At 39.4% G+C, this 12,439-nt stretch overlaps 1 protein-coding gene across 1 annotated transcript in view; it reads left to right on the top strand.

Annotated features, from left to right (window-relative positions):
- LOC149205884 (PHD finger protein ALFIN-LIKE 3-like) overlaps nt 1-11,521 on the top strand; it is a 54,070-nt gene extending 42,549 nt beyond the window's left edge. Inside the window, exons 4-5 of the mRNA XM_089395200.1 lie at nt 10,563-10,698; nt 10,921-11,521. Of these exons, the coding sequence (XP_089251326.1) occupies nt 10,563-10,698; nt 10,921-11,190 (406 nt within the window). The 3' untranslated portion in view covers nt 11,191-11,521. The remainder of the gene's footprint in view (nt 1-10,562; nt 10,699-10,920) is intronic.
- The last annotated feature ends 918 nt before the right edge of the window (nt 11,522-12,439 follow it).

Genomic DNA, 12,439 nt, shown 5'->3' with positions numbered 1-12,439 from the left:
TAATAAGGCCCAGGAGGTCAACCCAAGATTACAAATTCTTGGTAAGCACTTTTCCCAGTTCGTAAGAGTGAGCTACGAGAACCCATTGAATTCTCTCAAAGTTCCAAGTGTAGGGGTGCTGGAGACAACTTGCCATAATTTCCAGATCAGTTTTTAACATAGAACAGCCTTGAATCAAAACGTCGGAAGTATTTTAAGCCATATCTGTAAGACAGTCTGCTCGTTAATCTAAATATATAGGATACAGTACTAGTTCTGAGTCATGAGAAACACGGGTGTGGGATGCTGGACTAGATCTGTCTAAAAATACTTCTCAGTATACATTTCTCTGAAAAGGCTTTACAATCCTTTTAGTAGCTAACTCTGTACCTTGGCTGTGTGTGTTGGTCAGTACCAAACCCCCTCTATCCTTCTTTATTGTGCAAAAATCTCACAATGATAGAGGTGGAGCCTGCCTCTTAGCTGGTTTGCCCCCAAAGGCAATTGTGCAAAAATTTCACAGTGATAGAGGTGGAGCCTGCCTCTCAGCTGGTTTGCCCCAAAAGGTAATTGAGCAAAATGTGCTATAGCTTGGAATAATTAGGATCTGTAGGGAACTGACGTGAAGGCTAATAGACGCTCAGAGAAGCTAAGTCTTGAAAACAACTATCCATATTTAGTTCAGATATCTGTAACTGACATTGCATTGTTCGGAAATTTTTGTTCTTGGTTGCCAGAACTAGTCACGTTGGCTCAGATGACGTGACATAATGCAGAAGTGAGTACTGGAGAGGGCCATTTTTAGTTTCTCAAGGAAATGTGGGACTCTGGTTTTCAAATTGACAAATAACAAAAAAAATTAAAAATAAACTGATGCAGCTTTCAATACAAATCTTGGTACCCCAGAGGGCCATCAATTTTCAAGAAAGAAACCTGCTTTCTGGCCTGTCAATGAGCATACATGGTATGGCTGGGAAAACAAGAGAAAAGATAGGGTCATTGTTTTCAGTGGATTGAATATTTCGGTAAATTGCTTCTATAAACAGGTTATAAAGATAATATAAATAGGAATCTGTTGCTTTATTTATAGTTCTATGGAGGTTTTGACTAAAGGAAATTGAGATTAATGCCTGTCTTTTGCTTTGTTAGACAGCCAAAAATATATGATATAGCAAACTTCAGTTACAGTGAAAATACATTTAGCGGGGTCGGTTATGGATAAAACATTGACTAATTCACAGCACACATTTGTTCGACTTGGCTTGTTCGTAAAATCATTGGATTGAAGAAGGTTACTAGAGTATTCTGATGAAGTAGCAGTTAATAGGGTTTAATGCAAAGGGGACTTCAGTCCCATGCATATTTCTTTCTCCACCAACACAACCACGAGCTAACAGGTTCTCAGATCATCAGAGAGAACAGCTCTAGAGTGTATAAAATCAAACGCGCAGCAATTAAAACATCAAAAACACAGACAAGAAGATTTACTTCATGAAACTGGCTTAATACGCCTTTCAGTTGAACTCTTTAGTTTTTTTTTTGGTATATATATATATATATATATATATATATATATAGATATAATTTTATAATTTTATTTGTGAAAGTCACATTTTTTTTTTGATTTTCTTATTTTTTAATCTGTGAAAGTTACATTTACAGTGGGATTTCCAATTCTCAACTTTTACAGGCCCACTGGTTAGCGGAGCTTACAGTGCTCATGAACATTAAACACACACAGATATGTTACCTTTTTGCTGCTTAGGCTTCTTTTACCAATCTCAGAATTTTCGTCAACTCTTCTCCCTTTTGTTATCTCCTTTCTTCTTTTTCCCATTTAGCAAAGCTGGCTAGAATTGGGTCTTCTTTCACTGAGCCTCTGCACTAGCTTTCTCTTCTAATCTGCACAGCTGGATTGCCTTCTTTTTTCCTGCTTTTCTTCTTCTTCTACTTCATTTTTTTTTTTCTCTTCTTCATATTTCTTTGTTCTCCTCTGCTGTATTTCTTTCCTTTAATTTTCCTGCCTTTCTCTCCCTTCTCTCGGCATCGTAATAATTCTTCAAACCCCTCGCCCCTCGCCCCCTGACCAAAGGTTGTCTCCCAGTTCAAAATGGTAGTAGTCTTAATTGATAAAATTAAACTTGGCACTAAAAGTCTGCCAAACGTCCCTATTCTACTTACCTCTTAATCAAATCAAAGACCATTTAATATTTGTATGGCCCTTTAAAAGCAGGGTTGGTTTAGGGGCCCTAATTATTGGACTTACACCTTTGTTGCATGAAGACTATCCCAAACAAATGTCAGCCATTGGATCACAGGAGGGAAATCGGATAGTGGTAACTCGTCGGCCAAAACAATTGACAAGCGACCCCCGATGGAGCGTGGGCTGTTGGATGTCTTAAACTTCCTTGTGGCCCTCCTCCCTGACGGGGACCTCTGCCAAAACAAAATTGCCGATGTTAAAATCTGGTTGTTTGTGGAATTTTAAATCAACAGCTGCAATCCTATTGGGCCTCCAGACTTGCCCGGCGCCACGATGAAATGTTGATTATTGGATAATTTCATGTCTGATTGGACGGTTGGCTTGATCAATCTGCTGAATGAGTTCTCGGTGCCGGTTGAGGACCAATGCTTGTGCATGCGGGATGCATTGTCCTAATTGCAAGGTCGTGTTTGATTGGGTTTGGATGGTGTATCACTGCACAATTGCAGTGTATTGAGGACTTGCAAAATAAAAAGCATATTTGCAAGACTTGATAAAAACTTAAATATTCATATCTTCAATGCCTCGAATTTGTTATAATTTTCATTAAGGCAATTATCAATGCTTTTTGTTCGCTATTTTGATTCTTGAATGGCTTGCGTGAATGTTTGGTCTCCAAATTTTCTGTCCATAATTTCTTGAGGAAATGTTTGCACTTCAAGGGATTTGATCCCTCTCTGTGCTTGATAGATCAGGGGTTAAGATGGATCTAGGCTGGTTATACAATACTCTATATAATATCAATATTTGTATTTATGTGTCTCTTTCTTATTCCCTCTCTCTATCTCACCCCCCAAAGAGTTAGAGAGGTCGTTTAGGTGATGAACAACAACAAAGCAGCCGATGAGGAAGGCTACCGAGTAGAGTTCTTTAAGCATGGTTTCCATGGTTTGGTTAGCTACTTGGCTGATCTCTTCAACCATGTAGTTCGTGAAGGTTTTCCACTGACATGGTCACACCACATCATCCATCCGATCCACACATAATGTTCCAGCTCAAATCCCAATAACTACAGAACGATCATGGTGGGCCACACGTTCTCGAAGTTGTATGCTACTGTTCTACATAGGAAGCTCTCCAGTGACCTTGAGTAGAGACAACTCAGAGCTAGGGGACATGCAGGTTTTCGACCGACTTATCAGACCATTGTCCACATCATAACCCTTTGCGCCGTAATTGAGGAGGCACGACACCGCTCTTCGAAAGTCTATTGTTATTTCGTAGATTTTCGGAAAGCTTTTGACTCTGTTCCGAGGGAGGTCTTGCTCCAGAGACTCAGAGATATTGGCATCTTTGCAACCGCATTGATCGCTATTACGCGCCTATATGAGTCCGTTCTCGGTTGTCTTCACGCGGCCCATGGGATGTTTGATTTCATCTGAATCCCTATTGGGGTTAAACATGGTTGTCCAGTGTCCCCTACCCTGTTTGGGATCTATAGTGATGAGTTGGAAGCATTTCTACACGAGCATATCTAGGACACCGATGGCTGCCTTCTTCACCAGGTTCTGATATCTATTCTTCTCTTTGCTGACGCCGTGGTCCTCCTCTCCTCATCCCTAGAAGGATTACAGAGGCAACTGGATGCTTTAGCTCTGTTTTGTGATCATCAATAGTTGATGGTCAACCTGGGTAAAACCAAGGTTATGATGTTCAATGGGGTGAAGAAAACCTCAGACCTTCACTTTCTATTCAAAGGGGAGGAGATTGAGATCACCAACACGTATACTTACTTGGGGGTGCAATTCTCAGGTCCCTGCTTTAGTTTGCAACCAACGCTTTAGCCTCAGATCAACAAAGGATATGGATCCTTAGCCCTTCTCGAGAGACAATGCTTTTGACATCACTTCCAGGACATCTCGTCTAAGATGAGCCTCATGGACACCTTGATCCATCCCACTGTTCTATATGGCTCAGAGATTTGGGGACCATCTTTACTTGAGTCAGATTGGGCTTCAACTGAGAGAGTCCAGATTCTTCTTCTCCATCCCATCATTAGGTGCAAATTGACAGTACCACAACACATCATTCTTGTAGAGTTTGGAGCTCAGCCCTTTCGGTTTGAGGCGGTCTTCAGATTGGTTTCATTCTTGCATCGTGTTTAGGGCTTTGCAAAGTTGATAGAGTAGGGACTGATATCCTTGCTTGGCATATTGCTCTTTTGAGACTATTTCTCGTTCTACTCCCTCATGCCGATCCAACTGTTGGTTTATAAGAGTTTCAAATCTCGAGTTAGTGGGAATTAAGTTGGATCGTCTCCCTCCTTTCTGATATTCCTAAGATGAACCTCATGGACACCTTGATCAATCCCACTGTTCTATATGGCTCAGAGATTTGGGGACCATCTTTACTTGAGTCAGATTGGGCTTCAGCTGAGAGAGTCTAGATTCTTCTTCTCCGTCCCATCATTAGGTGCAAACTGACAGTACCACAACACATCATCCTTGTAGAATTTGGAGCTCAGCCCTTTCGGCTTGAGACGGTCTTCAGATTGGTTTCATTCTTGCATTGTGTTTAGGGCTTTGCAAAGTCGATAAAGAGTAGGGACTGATATCCTTTCTTGGCATATTGCTCTTTTGAGACTATTGCTCATTCCACTCCCTCATGCCGAGCCAGCTGTTGGTTTATAAGAGTTTCAAATCTCTTAGAGTCAGTGGGAATTAAGTTGGATCGACTCCCTCCTTTCGATATTCCTTAGATGCTCCTGGTCACGTTTTACCTACTAGGCAGGAACTAAACAAGATCACCAGGGAGGACATCTACAGGCAATTCGTTTAGGTCAACTGGGTCAATCCTCAGAGAGGGTTGTGCCCAAAGATGGCCTTCTACGTTGAGCACTTCTTGGAGTTGAGAGACAGGCTCATTGTTTGACCCCAATATATGTTTCACCACTGGATGCATGCTCTTCGCATTCCTCTAGGTCAGTTCAGAGTAGGTTCTCATAGACTTCAGGTAGAGACGGACCACCATGTGAATAGACTAGACAGACTCTGCCAGATATGTCATTTACAAGAAGTGGAGACCGGGTGCACTTCATTCTTGGATGCCCTGTCTAGTACGAGATTAGAGGAAGGTTTCATTGCTTGTTCAAAGATTCTCGAACCCTCGTCGACTTTTTTTAGGTATCCCGATCCGAGATGTTTGGCCCTATATATGCAGGAGGCTCTCAGGTTCCAAGCTTATATTCTTTAGCCTCCCATCAGACCCGACCCCACATAGAGGAACCCGACATTTTTCAGGGTACTACCTTCAGACATGGGCACCAAGAGATCAATTGATACCAGTACGTATCCAAACTCTAGATCAGTGAGGATCTGTGGGACCTCACCCTGCCACACGAGATCCAACAGCAAATCCGTCTTAGATCCGTTCCTGGGAGACATACTAGGTCCTTCATTATTCAACAGCGTGCGAACCCCCCAGGAAACGATTTAGTGGATAGTCTGCACTTGCCATCGACTCTTCATCGGGCCAATAAACTTTGTTGAGTTTCTTCAGTGTTATTCATTCAGCCTCAGATGTTAGGAGAGATGGGTTTGATTCTCAAACCTATTAGCTCCTGGATCTTCTCTGCTAGGGCAAGATGTTGATTTACTTCATGCATTGTATCTTTTATAGGACACTGTTTGGTTCTCTCGCTTTGTATGGACATCATTGTACTCAAGAGTCCCTTTGACCTACTTTGTGGTTATTAGTTGGACATAAATATAATTATCTTATCTCCATATCTATCTCTCTCTCTTCCTGGCTCTTCTTCTACCTCTTTTTCTCTTCCCCTTCTCTCTCTCTCCCCCTTTTCTCCGTGTCTCCCTCCTTCTCTCTCTCTTCCCTCCAGCTGTCTGCTCTCCCTCCCCCTCTCTCCCTCTCTCTCTTGTCACTTCCGCTCTCTCTCCACCTTTCTTCTTCCCTCCTTCCCTCTCTCACTCCTTCGAACTTCATCTCACTTTCCTCTCTCTTTCTCTCTCCGCCCTCCAGCTTTGTCAGTATCTCCCCCCTCTTAAATTTGATCCCATTGTATTGTGTTTAAGAAAGTATCTAAATTAAAAAAAACTCAATTAGTTATAAAATATTAAACCTATATTTTGGATTAATCATGTGAAAGAAAGTACAATAATGAAAAAATTAAAAGAATAATGCATTATCTTTCCTCTATTGCTATCCTTAGTTAAGCTAGATCTATGTTGATTTTTAATAATAATATTTATATTATATACATTTTACATTTTTATGTATAAAATTATTCTCATTTTTAATTTTATTAAAACCTTAATTTAATTTCTATGGGAATATTTTTAGTAGTAGTGAGAATAGAGGGTTTAGATATATCTAAAAAGTAATTATAAACTTTTTCCTTTTAGATTCAATTAAAAAAATATTATAAAATTAAATTAAAATAAAATGATTTTATTGTGAAAAATTATGGTTTTTGGGCATGCGGTATTGATAAAACATGGTATTGTAACAGAGCTTATTTACAAGTTAATAATGTCCATGGTAAAGTGGAGGTGAATATCATGGTTAAGAATCTTGCCATATTGTTATAAAATATTTTGATCGTGAAATAAATTTTGAATTTTGGGCATGTGGTAAAAGCCATGGTATTGTAACAAAGTCTATTCACAAGTTCATAATATCAATGGCAAAGTGGAGGTGAATATCCATGGTTAAGAATCTTGTCATATTGCTATAAAATATTTTGATTGTGAAATATGTTATGTTTTTTTGGGCATGTAGTATTGAAAAGCCATGGTATTGTAACAAAACAAATTTTTAACAAGTTAATAATGTCCACCGTAAAGTAGGGGTGAATATCTGTTGTTAATAATCTTGTCATATTGTTATAAAATATTTGGTTGTGAAATAAGTTATGGTTTTTGGCATGAGGTATTGATAAGCCATGGTATTGTAGCAAAACCTATTCACAAGTTAATAACAACATAAAAGTATAACAAATCGAAACTTATTATTTTTATTACTTTAAATTTTTATTATTAAGTGAGCCAACATTTAAATGTTTACACTCATCCACAGTATCACTTTTTTTTTTTTTTGTTTTTTTTTTCTTTTTTAATTGCGCTGACATTTAAAATTGTTTACATACTTACATTACACCTACACATCTATAAAAGTAAAACAAATTGAAACTTATTATTTTTATTACTTTAAGCCAACATTTAAATGTTTACATTCATCCACAGTATCACTTTTTTTTTTAATTGAGCCGACATTTAAAATTGTTTACATACTCACATTACACCTACACATCTACCCTATACTGGGCTATAAAGCGTCTCTCGGCGCAATGATCACATAAATTACCTAATGACAAATTGATCTTACTGAAAAACAACTGAATAAATGCAGCCAAGTCTTCAACAATAGATTCAACAATTCGTAGCATAGCAGATTCCAGTATAATAATGAAAATCAACAAAAGTAATTAAACACAATAGATATATATTCTGAATTACGACACTGTCAAACTTTAGAACAACATTTGAACATCAGAAATGAGTGTAACACCCTCTTCCCACATCTACCCAAGCAACTGGCCAGCCGGGGTAAAGATGTGACGAGAGACTATTATGATATGATTCGACCTCCTAAGTCACGTTAAGGAAGTGGAACCGACGGAAACACACCATACAGACATTAAACATCAACTACAAGACCCTCAGGAACCAATCCAATAGTTTAGACAACTTGCCTTGGGGTCCCACTGAGATTTTGGACAATTTAAGGCTCATTCACTCCCATGCTATAGGCATGAGGGCGACTAGAAACCCAAAGTCGCTCCCACAGGGTTGCCTGCCAGAGCGACCAGAGACCCAAATTGTCAGTGCTATGCCAGTGACTCTGGGATTTGAGCCACATTTTCAGGCCCAGAGCCTAGGTCATTGCCCATAATTTAACTCTTGGCAAATTAGTTAAACAACATGGAAATGACAGTACTAAAGCAAATACTTGTTCAAGACCTTGACTGGACCCCTACTAGCCATGATAGGCATTTCGTCAGACATATTACAAATGTGTTATCTACAGGTGTGATTAACAGTTCTAAGCAGAGGGGTCTCATGCTTAGTTGAGAATCGCTAAGAACCATTGATGTCTCAACACATCAACTGCTATTCCATCCATTAGGTCATAAATACATTGATCATTCAATTACAAGTAAAAACATGACGAGAGCCACACATGGTTGCTGTCATAAAACACATACATAACCAACATAATAGGGACAAAATTATCATGAAATCACAGCCATATAAACCACATATAATCTAGCATAATACTTATAGAAATAACCTTTCATTAATGATGCAAGATCCAAACCCGAGATGGGACTTCCACGTTCCACTCGACCATAGAATGGCTGAGCCAAATCTCTCTTCAGCCATTCACCCTCGTGCCATATTCCAAGCATGAATGTGGGATTTCATAAAACACATCAATCAAAACTCATCGAGGGCTTCCAGAGGCCATCCACCTCAACCCATCAAATAGTGATTCCACCTCATGGTTGGACATCAGTAAACCATCATCAGATTGGTCTGCATCCAAGCGTTGCAAAGCGTTTTTTTCCAACCAAGGCTTCCAGGACTAGTAACTCAACCCACAACTACCGCCGGGCTTCCAGAGCGTTTGTTCAACCAAGACTTCGAGGACTAGTAACTCAATCCAAGCTGCTATAGGGCTTCTAGAGCATTTGTCCAACCAGGGCTTCTAGGAACTAATAACGCAACCCAAGCTAACGAAACATGAGAACCAACCAAAACAAAACAACAAAATAAACCCACAAACCCCATGGCTAACCAGGAAATCGCAAGGCTAGGCAAATCCATTGTCAATCCAGGCAATCCTCCAATGCCAATGAGAGATCATGACCAAGAATCCACATGCATATGCCATGCATGCCAATACTAGTGAAGAAATCATAAATGCAACTCGGTACTTGCAAGCAAATTTGTTGTAGCTGCTGGTCCCGATGCCTTCTTGCGCTTTCTTGCTCTTCCTTTGCCTTCTTGCTCCAAGAATCCACGTATGCGACACCCACCAAGAGTGCTTCAAGAAAACTCTAAGGCTCCAAGAGTATGAGAGAGAGAGAATAATGAGAGCTCCAAAACTGAATTGACAAAAGGTTACCAACTGATCCTCAGAAGCCTTTTTATGATTGAGGCCTCTATTTTTTTTCATTTTCCTCTTCAAATGCAACCTGTGACCTTTTACCTCCATTTTCTCCTAATTTCCGTTATTTTCATAAATAAATGTGCCAAAAGTGCCATTTTGCCTTTCCAAAGCCTTAGCCATTGCCATTGCGTTTGCCAATTTCCTTAGCCATAAACCATCACAAGTGATCCCCCATCACTAGGATTCTGCCCAACGTTCAACTTGGAATAAGTGTTCCATCATCCGTGGTTATTATTTTGCGTTTATTTACTTTTATTACATGGGATTCTCACCAGGGCTGTTACAATGAGTCTTAGCCATAACAGAATTAGTCTTGATCTCCAACCACAGAAAAACAACTTTCCTAAGAAGTTAAGCTCACCAACTCATCCCAGAATATCCTAGTAGTATGGATGCTGCTTTTGGACCAGTCTAGTCTCTTATTAACTAGCTGCAAGAAACCAAAACTCAATTCTGGATATCTTTCCGAATTGCCAAGGCATCCTTTTATGCTTCTCCTCCACCCTATTCCAAGTGGTGATTTAGTTACTCCATAAGTATGTGTCCACAACATATAGGCCAATGAATGGATAGAACTCCAAGAACCTCCACCCAAGAGATAAGGTTAATTTCACCTACCACATGAGGACATGGCCAATTGCATGATACAATGGCTTGCCAGATCATCTCTAATCACCATTGACCAAGGCCACCAGCTTTTGGATGAGCATGTAAACTTGGCCTAGGTTTCCCTTGGAAACTCCTTCCAAGGGCTGCCCTATATGCCAAGCGTCTTTTCTCTGTTGTACTCTTCCACTTACTAATGTGGGCACACCCTGTGCACTGCTTGCTAGTGTGTAACATACCACACAAAACAGGGCATTTAAACTCATTTTTTTTTCGCTGTTAAGCAAGGCATTGGTGTTTCTTCCAAGCTGGAAACAGTAGATATAGGTACTGTAACGTATGTTATTTAGATTTTCTTTCAATCAGTAGTCATAATTGATGTAGTTTTTATGTATCGGAGTCTGTTGTATCAATCGAGCTTGAGAGATTTGTTTTATCTGTTGAGTTCTGTAAAGAAGTAAGTTTTCTTCATTATTTCTTACCATTTGTTTTTCGCTTTGAGCTGACTAAAATGAGCTAATGGCAGGAAAAGACTTTTTATCATGATCAATGAACTTCCAACTATTTTTGAGGTTGTTACTGGAGCCGCAAAAAAGCAATCAAAAGAAAAAACTACTGTAACCAACAACAGTAGCAGCAAGAACAAGTCTGGTGGTATAAAGGTGGGGAATTTGTTGATCACGGAGTTGCCCTGTTTTGCTCTCTCTTAAACAAAAAATAAATAAAACGCGTAACAGTAAATTTGTGAGCAGGCTGCTAAGAATGAAGATTAATTGTTCAATTCAGATTTTGTTATCCTTGAGATGTGAATGGTGATTTATAATTTATGTTCAATCTTTTTCATGAGTTGCTTATTCGAACAAAAATAACATTTTTCTGTTCAGCCCCGAGCATCTGAATCTCAAACAAAGCCATCAAAGTTAATACCACCTAAAGATGAGGATGATACGTTGGATGAAGAGGAAGACGATGAACATGGTGACACACTTTGTGGAGCTTGTGGTGACAATTATGCCTCTGATGAGTTTTGGATCTGTTGTGATATGTGTGAGAAATGGTTCCATGGCAAATGTGTTAAGATTACTCCTGCGAGAGCTGAACACATTAAGCATTATAAATGTCCAACTTGTAGCAACAAAAGGCCCCGAGTTTAATGGATGGCCGAGGGGAACTTTAATTCAACTTAACAGGTGATGACTATCTCTGATGTTTCTACCTAGTGGTTTCGGATGCAGAAGTGTCTTCAGCCCTTGTGGTTTGTTCCTAACTTCCTTGCACTCGGAAGGCTTCCAATTAAGCTCTAGGCTGTCGCAAGCTGAGACCTGTTGGAGGCGGTCAGTTTTGTATGCAGTATCTGTACGAATATTGGGCTGGCTGGTTGTTTGATTTTCTTGTAAGACTCAAGGCTTAAATCTTTCAAGTTTTAGATCTCCATATACCTGAGCCATTGGAAACTTTCTATTTAAAGAGTTGAGTCTTGTGCGATATTTGTTTTGAATATTGTTGATCTCTAATTCTGGTTTTTTTTACGATATTATAACATCCACTATTTGGTATTGTGCTGGTTTAGTTTATAATTATTCCATTGGTAATTTAAACAATCTACCTTCTGTTGCATTTCTTTTTCTGCCTCTATACAGGGGCAGAGACTTGGATATGTATTTATATGTATATACTTTTGCATGCATGGATGTGATTTTACTCTGGTTAACAAACCATAGGAGGGACAAACCATCCCCAGAAGAAATGATACCCAGGATGAAAAAATAGCTTCATATTGATCATTGACTGCTTGTGTTATCGAAGCATAATGACGGCTTTGCCTTTTGCACCTGGGAGATTGTACCATGTTGTTTTAGTGATTTCCAAGACATCATAAAATCCCTGTTGTGAAGCTGCTTTCTCCGGGTTTAATGAATAAACCCTAACCTGTTATAACTAAAGATGTCCATTGTTCTAGCCCCCGGCTCTATACCTTCTTTACTCAGCCAAGACCTTTTGGTGATTTGCAATGTATGTTTTGCGTCAGCTGATTATCGTCTTGAACTGGAAGTTTGGAACATTTGAAGATGGTCATTTAACCTCTTTTCCATAAGGGTCAGAGGGAAAGTTGACCAGAAAAAAAGAAGGGTTCACAGAACTGGTTGCTGCTGTGCCAAGTTTTTCTGATGGAACATACAAAGATAACTGCATGTTTGCAAATATTCCTCCACATATTATTGGTTGGGAAGTTGATATCATTTGTGCCTGTAAATGTCAGTCATTAGTGATTTGAAAGCTGTAGCCACATGATGGCTTGCAAATTATTTACACTGCTTTCTTGAGGTTTGTAAGTTCTATGGTCAATCTTTTAAACTGTTTACTAATGGCTCCTTTCCTAACTGTCATGATGAACTACGGTCA

Source organism: Pinus tabuliformis, chromosome 1_2 (assembly GCF_031772625.1).
Source record: "Pinus tabuliformis cultivar Carrire ecotype Pingquan chromosome 1_2, CPIR1, whole genome shotgun sequence".
Taxonomy (NCBI): Eukaryota; Viridiplantae; Streptophyta; class Pinopsida; order Pinales; family Pinaceae; genus Pinus; species Pinus tabuliformis.
Note: the sequence above shows the minus strand (reverse complement) of the source record. Positions and strands in the feature narration are given on the sequence as shown.